Here is an 18,481-nt window from a genome sequence, read left to right as displayed (position 1 = left end):
TAATCTTGTGTTTAACCCCCTCTCCACTCACATTGTCTGTATCTGTAAAGACTTGATTACCTGTTAAGATTCGCTTTCCAACCATTATCTTGCAATTGAGTCTGTGTCTACATATATGCCATGTTTGTGAACCCAATTCTTCACCCACCTGATGAAGGAGCAGCACTCAGAAAGCTCGTGCTACCAAATAAACCTGTTGGACTTTAACCTGGTATTGTGAGACTTCTTACTGTGACCACCCCAGTCTAATGCCGGCATCTCCACATCAAGTCAACTAGCTGGCAAAAAAGCATCAGCGGCTAGGAAAGAAAACTGAAATATCTCTACTAAACTGCAGAACATCTGAATTGTAGAACCAACTACTCACATGCAGAAGTTAACAATACTGGAATCAATTCTTAATGGCCACAAGGTGTCATCATGTACTCCTCGCAAATCAAACCTTTCATTTGTGTTTACTTACCATTGTACTAAATTCTTATTTCTATGAATGTGGATGTACGTGTTTTTACTATTTCTCTTTACCTTTTTAAGTCATTAATACATTTACTCTATCTTCGCTCAAGAAAGCCTGGCTCTTTTTAAAACATTATGGCCAGGGTTCTCCCAACCCACTGCGCTGCTCGAGTAGCGCAGCAAGCTGGGGGACAACAATGGGGGGGCCTTTCACGAGATTCATGACCAGCATCAGCCGGTCGCGAGATTGCACTTTGTTTTAGCGCAATCAGCTTGGCGCCGGAAATCGACATGGAACTGATTAGCATCCCCCGCCACCGGAAGTGGTTCCCAACAGTGCGGTTTACAATTGCTCCCCACTAACAGGGAAAGGCGCCCTCACCCCGCTGGTGGGGACAGACACCGCTGAGGATCCCTTGGGAAGTCGCGGAGTAAAGGGGTGCTCTTTGGGCAGTGCCAGCCTGGCATCCTGGCACTGCCCAAAGGGCACCTTGGTACTGCCCAAGGGGGTGAGATCAGAGTGGGCGCCCCCCACTTTTCAGTGCGAATCAGTTTGAGGCACTCGGTGATGCAGTGTCGAGATTCATTCAGGTAAGTACGCCCAAAAAATGGGCAGGAAATTCTCCAGTTTTCCCGTCTGTTTGAGCACTTAGTTTAGGGAGAATCCCGGCCAACTATTGGGTCTGGAAATGGTTTCCAAGGGAAAGGGAACCTTGTTAGATTAAACCTTGTTGCTGCCAGCAAAAGGTGGGTTGAATAAAGACATGGAACTGGTTACCATCCTGACACCCAGATTTGCAACAATTTGATATTCTGGTTGGACAGTGATAGAAACCGAGGGATCTTGCCCGGATCAACAACTATTGGGGGGCCTCACCTGGGGCTGGTCATAAGAGTGTACAATACACACACAATGAGTAACAAAGTTAAAAAAACACAACAGAGTCAAAATTGCAGTTATACTATTTATTTCAGCAAACGTTCATAAAATAAAGCTTCATCTCCCCCCACCCTTCTTATCCCCATTCTTTAATGGAAAGCCAACCAGTAGAAATCTATATAAACTTCAAATATCGTAGAATATCTTTCTGAAAAAAACCATTCCATCCAATTAACTTGACACTCAGCAATGAATGTTTAATCCAGAATAATCACCAGCAATAAATATAAAACTTTTCACTGCCGATCATACAATAAGGGATCCTCGGTAAAAAGCAGGAACAGTGTGTGGAAAAACAAATCCTACTTTGCTTTCCTGAGTGAGACGAGGCTCATTTTTCCTTGTGCCTCTTCAAATACTGCGCTGACTATAACACTAATTGTGGATTTGCTCAATAATCTCTATATTTAAAAAATATTTTTTGGTAGAATTAATTTTCCATTGTGGAAAATGATGTGAGGCGCTGTTACTGTATCAGTTAACATACAATACACTCAATTTAAACAACAAAACACAAATTAAAGGGACGCACCTCAAATGGACCTCAGTTTAATTGTACAAGCAAGATTGTCAACAATTTGAACTCATTAATAAACTACAAGTAATTCATAGACTATGGTGTTCTTGTGGGAAGATTGTTTCATAATGTAATCACTATAAAATTAATTAGGAATCAAGAACATGTTTGAATAATACACAAGGATTTTTTTTCTGAAAACAAGTCAGATTCTTAATTGAATATGTCAATTGCTACTTTAGAACTTTTTGTTATTTACTGTAGTCAGATTAAAACAGGTTATTGCTGGAAAATTTAGCTCTGCATCTCACACACAGACATCAACCTTTCAACAATGTGAAATACACAGAATGAATGTCTCGGTGAAGTCTGCCGTGTGACCTGGTGCCCTCTAACTCCCATGTATTTCATTACAAATAACAGACTTGTGAAATGAGGTTCCACAACAGTAATCTCATTGTTCGAATGACATTCAGGTGTAGCTAAACCATTCAAGCTTTGCTCGTGAGATTACAGTCTTGTAATTACTCCCAAGTAACCCTATTTGCTATTTAACTGCAGTAAATTAAAAGGGCTGGGTGACGATTCAACACAAACTCAGCTTTAAAATTTTATCGACAATGTTCATGAAACTGCATGTAGCAGCAATAACAAAGACAAACTAAAAAATGTTTTTGAAGGGATAAATTTATGTTACATTACATACTCCAAAGAGAAAACTGAAGATCTCTCAAATTTATATACATTTCAAATGGTTCCTTCCAGAATGAAGCACCATTTCAATTACTACTTTATGGATGTCACTATAAATAGGTTATCCGTATTTATGCTATCAAACACAAGGCAACCTGAAACAATTTGATGGTATATTTATATTGAAAATGAACACATCCTGAATTTCAGTCACATAATGTTATTAATAGGCTTCTATTTACAAGTAAAAACTCGATTGAAAATCATGGATCCACTGCATAAACTCACATCTTCCTATTAATTCCAAGTGCCACATCATAGGTTTCATGCAATTTGCTGTCTATTTGTTGAAATTCAGTTTAAGCCCTGTTTTGGGATCTTGTAAGAGTTGTTTTATTCTTCCATGAAATTGTTCTCTGTAGAGGTTGAATTCCATGATGCTCGATGGCTCCTCCTTAAACCAGAATTGATCAAACTCGTACATTAGGTAACCTAAAACAAGATGGAAACTATTATTCATGAAGTCTGGCTGTATCACAATGCTTCTCTTCCATCCTGTATATTTACCATGACCAAAAGAAAAGTCTGTATGTTCTCACTTGCAGGCCTAACTAACTGCCTAAAAATCTGTACAATTCCCTGGTGCTGTGGTTCAGATGTGTTATTTGCATTCAACATTTGAATTACAAGAGGACAGATTAAACAATGGTTTAAGAAAATACGAGAGAGCTTTAAAGGAAATTCAAGTTTTGCCCAAGATCTATCACTGGGAACAAAAGAAGAATGTAATTTTGAGCCAGTCATCAAATTACAACAATAACTTGCATTTATATAGTGTCTATGATATAGCAAACTGTCTGAAAGCACTACTTACTGAATTATACTGGAAAGTATTATAAGCAAATGGTGTTTTAAACCACTGCAGGGTTGGAATGCCACAAAATCAGCCCATATGTACTATGTTTAAGTAAAATATCTGATTCAATAGGGTCTCCAAAATAGTTGGAGCAATAGGAATGTATATTACTAAACATTAAGTAATGCTTTTTCTATATTTAAAAGATATAAACAAACATGCTCATTAATAATGGGTTAATGACCACCAAATAATATTTATGCAAATACTGCACATATTGCATAATATACAATAAAAATAATCTATTAATTTAATAGCAAAGCTCAAACGGCATAGATAGCTAAACAGCAATGGGAAAGATTTTACTTTATGGCAAACTAATGTTGATGACTAATCTGCAAGGTTGCTTCTGCTGTATTTTTGTGGACGAACAGATGCTCACTTCAGCTGTGGAAAGACTGAAGAATGGGTAGGCGGACTGAAGGGAAGTATTTCATTAATCTATCAAGCCAAAGTTCTTTAGTATAAAATGTATTTTAAACTTTCATCAAAGCTTTTTTTAAATATTCATTCTTGGCACAAGAGTGTCACTGGCAAGGCCGGCATTTGCTGCCCATTCCTTATTGCCCCTGAGAAGATGGTGGTGGATGACCTTCTTGAACCTCTGCAGTCCATGAGGTGTAGGTATTCAATGCTTTACTTTTCACTGTAGCATTTTGACGCCGTTGAGTGATGTTTTATGCCATTTCAAAGGGTAGCTGTGAATCTGGAGTCACATGCAGGTCAAGCTAGATAAGGATGGGAGATTTCCTCCTCTATAAAGGTCTTTCATGAACTAGATGGGATTTTAATGACAATTTTGTAATTTCTTGACCATTCTTAATGAGACTTGCATTGTATTCCAGATTTATCCATTAATTTAATTTAGATTTCACCAGCTGCTCTGGAGAGGTTTGAATTCATGATTCTGAAGCATCAGAGGGGGTATCATTTGGCAAATGTATTGTGAACCATGAAAGGAATGTGTTTCAGTCGTATACATCACTTTAGGGACAGAGAAATGTTGCAGTCAGTCATCATAGGAATAGAGAGATACGCTGCAAAAGTAAGTCCGATATATTACCACAGGGGATAGGAATACGCTGCAGCTGTCAGATAATTACTATTGCTAGAAATTAACTATTTTCTATCTTCTAAGGCAGTCCTGCAAAGTCGAGGATGACTTGCTTCCACACTAAAAATGAGCTTAGGACTGAGGAGGTGACTGAGGATTCAATGCTGACCTACAGCCTCCATCACAGGTGGGGCAGACGGCAGTTGGAGAAGTGGGTGGGTGGGTGGGCAGGCAGGGGCCTGGGTAGCCACATGCTGCTTTCACTGTCAATGCTTGGTTTCACCTTGCTCTCAGCGATGGAACTTGAGATGTTCAGCTTCTTCCCAGATGCTTCTCCCCCCCCACTTTGGGTGGTCTTGGCCAGGAATTCCTTGGTGTTGGTGGGGATGTTGCACTTTTGCACGGAGGCTTTGAGCGCATTGAAGCATTTTCTCTGCCCTCTTAGGCTTGGTTCCCATGCCGAAGCTCCGAGCAGAGTGTTTGTTTCGGGAGTCTCATGTCAGGCATTATTTTTTATACAGCTGACTTAAATTGACCACAGGGAATAATTTAATTTCAAACAGTTCATACGAAATTGGAGATCTGACATTGATAACTATGAAAATAATCATAGCAATTTCTCAAACAGAATGTATTCTGCACTAACGAGAAGCAAGCATTAGCTGTGGAAAGGAAATATTTTAAAATACTTACAATAAAACTGATGGAAATGTTGCAACTGTGGAACTCCAGGAACCAGGTTGTAGAAATGAGTCTTTAGTAAGCCACTCTTCATCATACTATAAGCCATTTCAGTGAGATTTATTCCGACAATAGCATAGGAATATCTGGAATCGTGAATATAACGTATCGTAGCTTTAACTGTCAAACTGATTTAAATCTCATGACTATGTTCTAAAACTTACAAAAGAAAAATATTTTTCATTTTTGAAACAAGCAGTTTAACACAAGTCACTTTCTGGACAAAGTAGAAATTGAAAAGGGCTAACATCCATCTAACCATTAAGAGATTTTTGATGTTCCGTTGAAAGGCTGACAGCCTGAAACCTCAACTCTGTTTCTCTCTCCATACGTATTGCCAGAACTGCTGAAGCATTGTCAACCTTTTATGTTTTATTTTACATGATAAACGAGATTTTTAATCGTAATTTTGCTAGCACATTTCCTATGCATTCGAGACTTTATATCATGTTTCCACTCCAATCCTTAGTGGCTCTGTTTACATACACTGGTTGATAAAATAATTCAACTTTAATAACTCCTGTCCCCAGAGTTCTAGTGAAAACAGTTGAATTATTCTGTTCATTTGGTCTATTGAATTAAAACAATTAAATCAGAATAAATGGAAATGCCCATTGCCAGACACCTAGAGTATGACCTGATCACCTCCAAATTGAATGATAAATCTATAGCAAGGATCCACACCCCAAATTTGATGACCATCCAATGACTAAACTGGCAGTTGTAATTCAAGATTTTATTCTTTTCCTTCTTTAAAAATGTAGTTCATCCAGCATCTGGTCTTCCACTTAAAACCAAACTGAAAAGCAGGATTTCATAAAATCATATCTGCTTTTACAATTGAGGTTGTTCAAAAATTTGCTCACAGCTCAGCTGAAAGCTTTGTAAGAAATCAGTGCTGCTAGTTTTATATTTTAGCTGATATTTAGATGGAGCTTTCTTGCTCCTTTGAAAGTGAGGTGCCATCATGGCCAAAGAGTTAACATATATCTTTGTTAGTCTTTTCTTTATAAAATGAATGTGGTGGTGTAAAAACAACTTAATATACTTTCACTTACCCTATCTTGGGGTGAGTTGAATGTGAAAGAGTCTGGCGAGCTGTTTCTGTGTAGTGGTCTCCAAAGAATCTAAAAGTTTTAACGATAACAAATTAAAAAGTGCACATGCCATTCAAAATCTGAGTTTAGCCTGTCACTATGGAGCAAAACACCTCGTACCTCCAAACAATCGGCACTAGGAAAAATCAATTGCAACACATTTTTTAAATCAGAACAAATAAGGCGAAACTTTGCTTTCCCAGGTTTATCAAAGGCAATCAACGTACCAGGACTTTTAAATAATAGTAGATATTCAGGAAGCTAAATAATTCTAACAATAAAAATTGTCACCCTTGGCCTCTCATGAACAAAATGTCTACCCTGCCATCAAAGCATATTTCCATCAATTCAGCTTTGCTCGGAGCACCTCTCCACACAAAAAGAAAATCACAACCAATCAAGTCTTTTGCCGTTAAATAAGTTTGATGAGGAGATTGATAAAGGTACTCTAACATATCAACTCACTGCACGAACCTTACATAGCGAGATACTTTAGAAACACATATGGCCTAATTTTACTAGCTTGAATGCTTGTGGTGGAGGTCGCAAGCCTCCCAAAACCCCAGGATTAAAAGTGGCCTGTGCAAGTGCAGCACAGCACAATTGGGAAACCCTGCACTCTGTCCCATTTTAACTTCCCCCATACTCATAGTTTTGTCGTGCACAGAAGTTTAACCTTGAGGCTATATTAAGAAAGGAAAAGTTAAGGATTTTAAACAGAAGGGATTCCAAGATGTAAAAATAATCAGATCAGGTGATTGTTGAAGTGGACATACTGGTATCAGTCTTCCTCTCGCCAGCTTTCCCTGGCCGCCCGTCGTGGATGGAGCTGCACGCGGAGGCCAAAAAATTATGTTTTGGAGTGCAAGAACTCCATAGCAGGGCAATTTTTTCAATAGATGTCAGAACATAAATTACAGATCAGTATGCTACTTAACCGATGTGTTAAAAATATTTGGGGCTACGAGTATACTCTACGAAAACTTACACTAGATTGTGTAACCCCAGCATTCCCATGCCTCTGAAGTCAGTTTTAGGATCATCACCTTGAAACCCAATGTCACCCCATTGTTTGGTGATTCTCGACTCCAGGTGCACATGAGGCATCAGCAAATTCCACAACTAAAAGTCACAGAAGAAAGAAGTAAATAACAAATGTGACGATACACCGAACAAGGAAACTACAACTGAAAAGATTCTTAGCTCAAATTGTAATTATTAAAGGAACATGGAGGGGTTACAGAGAATTGCTTCTGTTTCAAGGCTGATGACAAGTGGGTGACAATGGAATAGTTCCAGAGAGACAATTATTTGCTCAATCACACCAGGTCTGAGATAGACAATTTTTTACTGAGCAGGGGTACCAAAGGATATGGGCCTAGGGCAGGTACAAGGATTTAGGCCACAGATCAGCCATGATCTTATTGAATGGCGGAGTGGGCTCAAGAGACTGAATGGCCTTCTCCTGTTCCTATGCTCCACTGATTCTTTGCTTGAATAAAGTTGCCATTTTTCATCCAAGAAGAATTTCAAGATTTTTTATGCCCATAAGGAGAAAAAACGATTATAAAAATACAAATGGCACTCACCTTTAAAAACACTCGCAAAATAAATGACGCATTATTCTCTTAAAACTTGTTTCAAATGGCTGCCTAATATCAGTGCATTGCCAGCAAAAAAAACCCCTGGAAAATGATTCCATCCTCTGCTTTGAACCCAGTGGAATAATTTTTGGAACAGTGCACAATATATCCTTTCCAAATGAAATGTCCTTCCCAGCAAGTTATTTCACTTCAGCAAAACAGGAGAGAAGTAGGTATCCCATGATGACAGATCCCACAACTTCAGAATCTCTGCATTAAGCTCAGTTGCACTAAATCCTGAAATTGAGCTCAGATTCAGAGGGATGATGATGACAAATGCCAGGAGTTCACCATCAAAACCCCTGCAAATTTTGGGCCATAATGAAAAGAACAATGCAACTGATTTTTATCCTTTACCTTCGCAAAATAAATCCCTACAATATTGCAGACTCGCAAGGCAAGGTTGCCCAAGTAAACAGTGGGACATCAAATACAATTAATGTACCTTTTTTAGCATATCTTCATGCTGCTTGTTCGAAGAATCGAATGGCTGCTTTCGTAGGTTTTCTATATCAGCAAAGAGTTTTTTAAAGCCAGAGATTTGGAGCAAGCAAGTCTGTAAATTTAACTTGAACCTAAGGAAAAAAATTTATCCATAAAGGAATTTTAAATGCCATTTTACGTAAGATCTTGTGTCTCAGTGCTCCAAGTAATTTCACAACTGGAATTGAAAAAGAAAAAAGAAAAATCAGATACATCTTTTTCGAGCAGCTTGCAATCTGTGGGGTTTTTGATGGTGATTTGCCAATGTTGACTGTTATTACCCTCCTGTGCCTGACTGTCACTTCAGGATTTAGATTAACCGACTCTCTGACAGAGCATCTTACCCAGGCCCTTTCCTTGTAACCCCACGTATTGACGGACACCCAGTTTTTGAGTTGCTAGATCAGTTTTAAATCTAGTCCGTTTAACATACTGGTAGTGCTACACATGATGGAGGGTCCTCAATGTAAAGATGCGACTTTGTCTCCACAAGGACTGTGCAGTTGTCACTCATATCAATACTGTCATAAATAGATTCATCTGCAACAGGTAGATTGGAGAGGATAAGGGCTTTTTCCTCTTGTTGGCTCCCTCACCACCTGCCAAGGACCCAGTCTATCAGTTATGTCCATAGGACGCGAGTAATAACTACTGCTGAGCAACCAATCTGGCCCTGACAAATATGTGGAATGTTGGTTAAAGTTTCCATTATGATTAATCACCACATCTTTTAAAATAAAACTTTTTAAACAATTACAAAAATGTAAGGATTTTCATATTTCAATATCTATCTTCACACTATACGTATGCACCAATCTTTATTTTTCTCTGTGTAAACTTGAGGGAGCTAGGGCTTTTCTCTTTAGAGCAGAGGAGGTTGAAAGGCGACTTAATAGAGGTTTATAAGATGATGAGGGGGATAGATAGAGTGGACGTACAGAGACTATTTCCCCGGGTGGATGTAGCTGTTACTAGGGGCCATAACTAGAAGGTTCGTGGTGGAAGATATAGGAGGAATGTACGAGGTAGGTTCTTTACTCAGAGTGGTTGGGGTGTGGAATGGACTGCCTGCTGTGATAGTGGAGTCGGACACTTTAGGAACTTTCAAGCGGTTATTGGATAGGCACATGGAGCATACTAGAATGATAGGGAGTGGGATAGCTTGATCTTGGTTTCGGAAAAGGTTCGGCACAACATCATGGGCCGAAGGGCCTGTACTGTGCTGTACTGTTCAATGTTCTATAAATTAGGCACTTAGATCCAAGCACCTATTGAATTTGAAATTGATGGTTTTGGCAACCGGGAACCAATCCTACATTGATATGTCATCAGGGGTATAAGAGACAGGGTGGCAGTGAGACAAACGGGGAAAGCACCTGCCACCACTCACAGCTCGAGAGAGAGAGACTTGCTGGCTCTCATAGCTGTATTTATGTCTTAAACGAAAGCACCATCTGAATAGCAAAGATACCAAAAGAAGACAGAGGTTGCAGACAGAAGAAATCAACAGAGAAGATCAGAAGATTCCAGAAGACAACAAACCTGGTTGTAATTTAGAGAGTGACTAAAAATTATTTTTTTGTTAATAAGTGGGAATTGTATTTATCTAAACAGCATTCCACTAGAATCGTGTTTCATTCTGTTTGTTAACAGTTAGTTAGATAAATAAAGTGTTATTTGTATTTTCTTTTAGTGTGTGTCAGGGAATTATTTTTGATATAACCACAAAAAGTTGCTGAAGAGCAGATCGTACCACTTCATATACACTTTTAACAGATTATGATGTGAGGTACTCCTCTTTGAATGGTTAGGTGTTAGTTCTCAGAAAGGAGATCAACTCTCTGCTTCATAACAATAGTGAAAAGCCAATGCCCCAGTACATATTCCCGAGAGGCACTACTAGCAACATTTTGTCAATTAAAATGCAAACCCTTTATCCTTATCCTCAGTCACCCACTGTGTAAGTAATTTCCTTCTCACGCCAATAGAATATTTTCTATTTTATGCACGTTCAATTTTGTTAACAATCAATGGTGTGGAACCTTTGCAAATGGCTTCTGGAAGTCAATATAAACGATACCCACGGGCAATCCCTTTTCTGCTATGTTACCTCTCAAAAAATTCAACTGACTTTCTCTTTACGAATCCATGTTGGCTCTCTTTGATTTGTTCACACTTGTCCAAGTACTCGGTCACTCTCCTCCTAATTACAGCTGCCAGTAACTTTCCCACAACAGATGTTAAATTAATAGGTCTACAATTTCCTTGTGACTCACCCTCTAATTGTATCTCTATGTGGAGAACTTATCGAGCCTCCCGCAAAAGCTGAAGTCAAGTCAACAACTCAGCATTGGTAATGAATGTTCCAAGACCCAATTGCCTGCACGCCTGTTTCCCCATCAAATGCCACCAATGGAGATGATCCACAAGGGCTGGGGCTCACCCAACAATGAAGTAACCAACCAGGCAGCCAAGTAACCGCCACTTTCCATTATGTTCATCTGGATTGTTCAAAATTAAGGATGTGAATTAAGTGTAGTTGAAAATACTGGAGCTCATTAATTGCAATAATAGTTGGTTACCACACTAATAACTTCCTTCATGGTTGAAAGAAGACACACTAGCTAAGTTGTGACTTTAAAACATCTGAAGTTGAAATGGTGGGTGAAACTCTTCAGAAAGCAAATTCAGGTAAGCAGGCATATTTTAAGTGTGTTAGCCAATTGTTATTTTTGGCTGATGTAATGCCAGGGTTCATTACAACAAGGTTTACTTAATAATGCATTTCATAATCAAGGACTTGAGTGTCAAAGTTTACTTCATTCTAATTCAGGTTTCAAGTTGAAATAGCAGTACTTGGGTCTGTGATAATGGTAGAAGTGCGACAATTGGCCTTGGCGCCTCCGTGTTGGAGAGGGAAGACTGGCCACATTTCTCATTATTATTCAGTGACATGTGCAGTAATGTTAGGATGTCAGGCAAGCTGTAATGGTCCCATGGTCAAATAAATTCCCGGCAATCACTATCTAGGTTTACATAATGAACAGCCATTTGGGTAAGGTACAGAGGGTGAGTGGCATCCATGGATGCTGATCACCAAAGAATCCATTCCTTTTATAAAAAGGAGATGGCTTTAGGAAACTTGTGGGCGGCACGATGGGACAGTAATTATCACTGCTGTTTCACAGCATCAGGGACCAGGTCCAACTCTGGCCTTGGATGTGTGTGTGGAGTTTGCACATTCTCCTTGTGTTGGCATGTCCGGGTGCTCCAGTTTCCTCCCACAATCCAAAGATGTGCATAGATTGATCAGCCATGCTCAATTGCCTCTTAGTGTCCCAAGATTGTAGGTTAGGGGGATTCGTGAGGCAAATATGTGGGGCGACGGGGATAGGGCCTGGGTGAGATACTCTTTTGGAGAGTCGGTACAGGCTCGATGGACCGAATGGCCTCCTTCTGCACTGTAGAGATTCTATTCGAAGACTGGGAGAAAAATGGAAGGTGGTAAATAAAGCTTTGGGAGTTATTGCAATGTTAGCTCTGCTGTTGAGACACATGCTTCAATCCCTGCTTTGTGCCAAGTTAGTCAATCTTTACAATGCAGCAATTCAGAAAAACAAAGACAGAGAAGATTCCCACTTCTGATTCCCAACCAGTGGCTGCTGCTGGAAAATGTGCAGATAGAATCAGAAGAAGAAAATGCTGGAAAAAGTTGGCAGGTCAGATAGCAACTGTGGGAAGGGAAACAGATAACATTTCTCTCAAAAGGTCACCAACTTGCAACACTAACACTCTCTCCACAGATGCTGCCCGAACTGCTGCATATTTCCAGAACTTTCTGTTTAAGCTTCAGATTTCCAACATCCTCTGTATTTGTATGAAGAATGCTCACTTGGCCCAGGCACTGAAGGAAATTTACAAGTGATACACAAATAAGCACGATTAGCAGATATTTAAAAAATGTAAATTAAAAGTTCAAAAAACAAAGACCCACAGGAGGCACTGAAGAGGTTAATGGGGCTGTGGATGAATTTTGAGCATGAGATGTCAAACTAACTGAAGAACAGCAACACAACTTACTTCGGATCTTTCTGAATGGAAATCTTTTTAATCTCCATTATGTCACGAACTCTGTTTGCCACATTTGCCTCACTGACAGTCACTGCTGCCTTTAAAACCTAACAAGAAACAATTAATGAAAAAACTAATTAGTCAGAGCAAAGTTATTATAATAAGTATTGTGAATGTCTAAAGAGAAGTGGTGTTAAAAACCATAAAAAGGTGCGAATGTTCGCAGTTGAAACATAAAGTCTAAAGTTTTTTTAAAAGTTTTTATTTATTAGTCACAAGTAAGGCTTACATTAACACTGCATTAACGTTACTGTGAAATTCCCCGAGTCCGGCACCTGTTCAGGTCAATGCACCTAACCAGTATGTCTTTCAGGATGTGGGAGGAAACTGGAGCACCCGGAGGAAACCCACGCAAACATGGGGAGAATGTGCAAACTCCACACAGTGACACAAGCGGGAATGAACCCAGGTCCCTGGTGCTGTGAAGCAGCAGTGAAAACCACTGTGCTATCCCCCATGTTACTGTACTCGCTTTCTTATTCAATTATCTATTACTCCCAAGATTTGAAAATGGTAAAACTCAGCAGTAAAAAAAAATTCCTCGGAGGGCAGAAGTGGCAACAAGTGCAAAACTGTAATGGAAAATTTAAATATTTTGCTCAGTTTCATTTTATCTTATTCACTGCTTAAAGCTAACTTCAATTAAACATTCTGGTCTACTGACGGGACTACTCCAGGGTCAGTGCCTGGATAGGTAAATATTACTGAGGGATTATGATTACACATATTGCAGAGGAAACAGTTTGTTTCCCTTAATGTCATGTATTAAAGTCATTAACTTTACTATTATACTCAGGAGATTAAAGATACTGCCCATTCTCTTCTCCCCTCCCCCTTTCCGTGACATTGTACTGCGATGATTGGGATTTCTGTGCTCAGAATAGCATCTGTCAGTGTGTTTTGGTGGACTGGATTACTTAGAGCTTTATTTCATTTTTGTCACTGGGTTTTATCTTTCTTCCTTCTGCATTCTAGCTGAGTAACTTGTGGATCCTCCCAACTTTCAAAATAAAACCAAGGAACTCAGGGGAGGGAGGAAGAGAGCTGAAACACAGAAAAATTGTGATCCAGGGCCAGGATTTTGACAGTGAGGCCAGTTCTATTTGAAGTATGTTAATTCTACATTAGTAACTAAGAACAATATTGTTTAACATGCAGATACAGACATGCACAAAAAAATGAATCTCACTTACCTCATTTTTGGAAGATTCCAAAGAATATTCTATTAAAAAAATATTAATTTTAGTATTTAGCTTAAATATTTTGACATAATTCAGTAGATTTAAAAAAACTTTGAGGAAATATGTTTAAATCAAGCTATGAATGCCAAAGAAGCACATTAAGACAGATACCAATGTTTACGGAGGTTGACAATTATTCCAACTGTTTCAAAAGACTGAATACTTTTCATTTGAAGTTTGTGGTCTTGCTTTCAGCATTAATAGCTACAAATATAGTCCCATGCATTATTTGGAAAGGGATGAGTTTACGTTCTGGATAACTGTGGTCCAGTCTTACATTAATATCAGATAAAAGTTTACAATCATCAGAAACAAGGCTGCAAAGCAATTAGCAAGGTACAAGTTAATGAGTGGCTGTGGCCAAAAGGAATTAAAGGGGTGTTCAGTTGCACAAAGCGAAAATCAGTGAAAACTATCTTTTCACTATTTACAATGCCAGTCATACCCAACCTAGTGTATAATGTGCAGTTCTGGAATCCACAGTTTAAAAAGATACAGAACGGGTTCATTCAGATGAAAAGGCAGCTGGAGAATGAACTGGGATATTCTGCACCAGATAAAGGAGAAAACGGAGGACAAATATTAGTTGAGTTTTTTTTTAATGAGGTTTGGGAATGTAAAGGATTAGTCAGATTATTTGTTTTTGTGTCTCGTGCCAGTACAAAAGGGATGAGCATCAATTAAGAGTTAGATTCTCACAGGACTCAATACTTTGAAGGGGTTATCAATACCTGGAATAGTTTAGCAGGTAAAACTGAACAATGATCTTGAAGAAATATATTATTTTACTGAAATGTAGGACAACATAGACTTACAGCTTTTCTATGTTACTATTTCTTTCTCAAAATTAAAATATATATCACGTCCAAAAAAGTTAGAATGTTAAGTTGTGCACAAAACAAATATTGATAGGCTTTATGGTTATTCTAGCTGCAGCAGATGGCAAATGACATACAATCATTCATACAGCTTCTTTGTGGGAATGGCAGTATTAGAGAATGTAGCCTTCCGCATCACTAACTCAAGAAAAATATAGTTTCATAAATGTGCAGCATCTGGGATTGAGTTCATGAAATTCACGTATCAAATTTAAAATGTCTTAAAATGGATTCAACACAGATTTTCTGCCACAGATATAGCTGCATGCATTCTACTTCCACTCCGTAGACTGAAAAACATAGAAAACAATCTGCTTTGATGTCATGCACACTGGTTCAAAGCTGCTTTAAATGCCATTCAAAAATCACAAGAGTACCAATTGTTAGCACATCTCTGGGTGCAAATAGTAAGCCTGGAACATATAGATTCCATATTTGCCTTTGCCTACTCACAGGTAAAGGAGAAGCTTGACCCAACACTCACCTATTTTCATAGTGCGCTCTGTTCCTTCAACAGTATTGGTACAAATACGTTGTAGTTCACATCTTCCAGTAACCTTTCTTAAAATCCACTTCATCCAAGACCTCAGGAGAGAGCTGTACAGGTAATGCCAAATTAAACCTATCATATTCTGGTGAGGAAAAAAAATAAAGATGATTTCACTAAATATGATTCACAACAGAATGGTTAACCTGCTTTGAGCCTCGGACCCTACAACGTAAAAACTTTCCAGATCTGCCTAAAAATCAGTTCTGCAAAATACAAAAAGCTGCTTCCCAGTAACAGCATCTTATTCACAGACTACAACACCAAGCACCGATGGTGGGAACGGATGTGAACTTGAGTACCCGGTGTAAAAGGATATGATGCTTAGAATGCCAAAGAATGTCCTACTAATCCTTTTCACATTTAAATTTCCATTTCATTTTACTTTATGACTGAATTATAATCACGACTGCAAATTTTCTTTCCATGAAAACAAGGAATAAATAAACTAAAGTTACCAGTAAATCGTTACCACCCAGCTAAATAGAAATATCTTAATTTGAACATGATCGACCTTACGTTTTCCAATAATACCCATGAATTTAAAGCAGCCAAGCTTAATGGAAACAAGCATCCACAAGGCCACTGAAGCCATTAAAATCTTGGATGGTAATAGGAAGAATGAAAGATGATACAAAAAATTGGTTGACACACACACACACAATGGTTTTGAGAGTGTAATGCTGTTCTTTGTTACGACTTGTCCAATCACTAAAATTAGCTTCACTGCTCCTCAGGTAGTGAAAAAGTAAATTGGAACAGAATCTCATCCGAATCACTCTTTATGATTGCTGCTATAAAATATGCGTTTTGTCCGAGAAGGCCATCTCTGATCACTTTTGTGTCCCTCATCATCACTCACAACACCCTCCCATCCACATTTTGTGTCTACCTTTGGCGATAATTCACCCCCGCCCCAAGTTACCTCCAACTCTAGTTTTAAACTCTTAATTATCCAGTCTCTATCCATCATATATTTCTGCAACTACTGAACTGCTCAATCACACCTTCACCTCTACATTTAAAGCAATGATCCTCAGTAACACCTTTACCTCTCTTTTACCCTGGTTATTTCCCTCATTGTGGTTCCCATTTTCAACCTTTCAACTCCAAGATGGAGCTTTGACTGCATGCAGTGAACAATTAGCTTAGCTGTTCATCACGATATCTGGCTGGATCAAATCAAACACCAATGAGCACCATTAAGCTTTCAAAACTGCTCACTGCTCTCGGATCATCCTAAACCGCAAAGATAACCACCTTTCTCCACCATCAACTATCTCCTTAAACAGCTCCTTTATACTTACTCCACGCATCCATTTAACAAATCCATTCAGCTGCCCCTCACATCTCTCCCACCTTCTAACCTACAAAGCAAGGTTCTCCCTTCACCTGAGAACTCGTACCATTTTCTAGTGTCTATTATATAAAAAGAGATATATTTGTTGTGTATCTTGTCCACCATACCTACCTCCTGTCCTCAATCCTATCCCCACTAAACTGCTGACCATCCAATTCCAAACACTTCTTTCCTCTCCAAGGTTCTTGAATGCATTATCACATCCTAAATCTGCATCTATCTTTCCCCCAGTTTCATATTCGAAACTCTCCAATCCAGTTTTCACAGTGAAAAATCCCTTGGCAGTCACCAATGACATTACACAACTGGTGATCATGGTGCACTGTGCTTCCTTAATCAATCTGAGCCAACCGACCTGACAACACCACATCCCTGTTTCTTCTCCATTGGTCAGGTGAATGGGACTGCTCTCACTTGGTTTCATTCTTACCAATCCAGTTATAGCCGAGATCCTCCTGCAATGTTCAGACTGTGGGATGCTTGGGGGGTGGGGTTCAAAGTTGGGCCGTGGCTATGTCGAGGAGGGGGGCGGTGGTCCCCTACCTTGGGGAGGGTTGGGGTGCTTAGCTGGGAATGGATATGGGGGAGTCCCTTGGGCGGTCAGAGGGACCCCGTGCAGGGCTGAGTATTTAAAATAGTTATTGCTGAAGTTAGAAGTGCTTTTATTTTTAACTCTTTCAGAGTAACACTGGCAGAACCATCCAAAGTTAGTGATTTAAATCGCTTTGTGGATGGCTGCAAGGGGAAGCTAGCCTTTCTCGAAAATTGCTGGGTACCCCTTGCGTGGGAACTTCCCAGGGGGATTCCGCAGCGCATCTTTAGGGTACCCCCCCCCCCATCCAAAGTTGGGGAGAGAGGAAGTTATGGGCCATTGTTTTTGACCCCCACCAGAAACTCTATTCCCTAGGTACTGATGACAACCCTCTCCCTAGCTTCTGTCTTGGGCTGAATAAGACTGTTTACAATGAGAGTGTCCTACATGACCGTGGCCTAACTACCAGCTCCATATTACCTCTAGCACTAAAACTACCTACTTCCATCTTACATATAGATGCACACATAGAAAATAGGAGTAGGCCATTCGGCCCTTCCAGTCTGCTCCACCATTCATTATGATCATGCTTGATCGTCAAATTCAATACCCTGATCCTGCCTTCCCACCCCATGTCCTTTGACCCCTTTAGCCCTGATGCCCAAGCCCCATCTTGATAACATTACCCATCTACTACCATAAGTTTTTTTCATATTTATGCTAACTCTGGACTGGACTATTTCAATGCTCTCAATGCCAGTTTCCTATCTTCCATGCCCCATAAACTTGAGCCCACCCGAAACCTCAGCCCATATCATAAATCACACCAAGTCTTGCTCACCCATCACTCTATGCTCACAAATACCAGGACATTGGCTGCTGTTCCACCAACAGCTTGACTTTAAAATATTCTCCTTGTGTTTAAATTGCTTCTCGCCCCTACCTACGTAAACTCCCCCTTACATACGATCTTCTGAGAACTCTGCATTCCTTCAAATATGCCCTCTTGCGCATCAGCAACTTCCTTCAACCCAGCACTGGAGACTTCAGCTGTTTCAGTACTAAGTGTGGAATTCCTTCTCCATACAACTTAGACTCTCCTGCTTTAAAACACTTCTTGAAACTCTTTTGACAAAGCCTTTGAACTAGCATGACCATTTTTCAGAGTCTGCACCAACCACAATCCCACCCAGGCCCTATCCCCACAACCCCATGTTGTTACCCTAGCTAGTCCCCCTGACACTAAGGGGTA

General features: G+C 39.5%; 1 protein-coding gene across 8 annotated transcripts in view; it reads right to left on the bottom strand.

The window, feature by feature from the left end:
• Positions 1–1,409: 1,409 nt before the first annotated feature.
• elmod2 (ELMO/CED-12 domain containing 2) overlaps positions 1,410–18,481 on the bottom strand; it is a 23,181-nt gene continuing 6,109 nt past the window's right edge. For all 8 annotated transcript variants that reach the window (XM_078210707.1, XM_078210726.1, XM_078210716.1 and 5 more), the window contains 8 exons: positions 15,275–15,422; positions 13,865–13,893; positions 12,621–12,718; positions 8,503–8,632; positions 7,403–7,536; positions 6,376–6,444; positions 5,270–5,403; positions 1,410–3,098 (listed from right to left, as the gene is read on the bottom strand). In XM_078210707.1, the coding sequence (XP_078066833.1) occupies positions 2,947–3,098; positions 5,270–5,403; positions 6,376–6,444; positions 7,403–7,536; positions 8,503–8,632; positions 12,621–12,718; positions 13,865–13,893; positions 15,275–15,419 (891 nt within the window). In that variant the 5' untranslated portion in view covers positions 15,420–15,422 and the 3' untranslated portion in view covers positions 1,410–2,946. The remainder of the gene's footprint in view (positions 3,099–5,269; positions 5,404–6,375; positions 6,445–7,402; positions 7,537–8,502; positions 8,633–12,620; positions 12,719–13,864; positions 13,894–15,274; positions 15,423–18,481) is intronic.

This window comes from Mustelus asterias, chromosome 1, assembly GCF_964213995.1.
Source record: "Mustelus asterias chromosome 1, sMusAst1.hap1.1, whole genome shotgun sequence".
Taxonomy (NCBI): Eukaryota; Metazoa; Chordata; class Chondrichthyes; order Carcharhiniformes; family Triakidae; genus Mustelus; species Mustelus asterias.
This window is presented reverse-complemented; position numbering and strand designations above follow the sequence as displayed.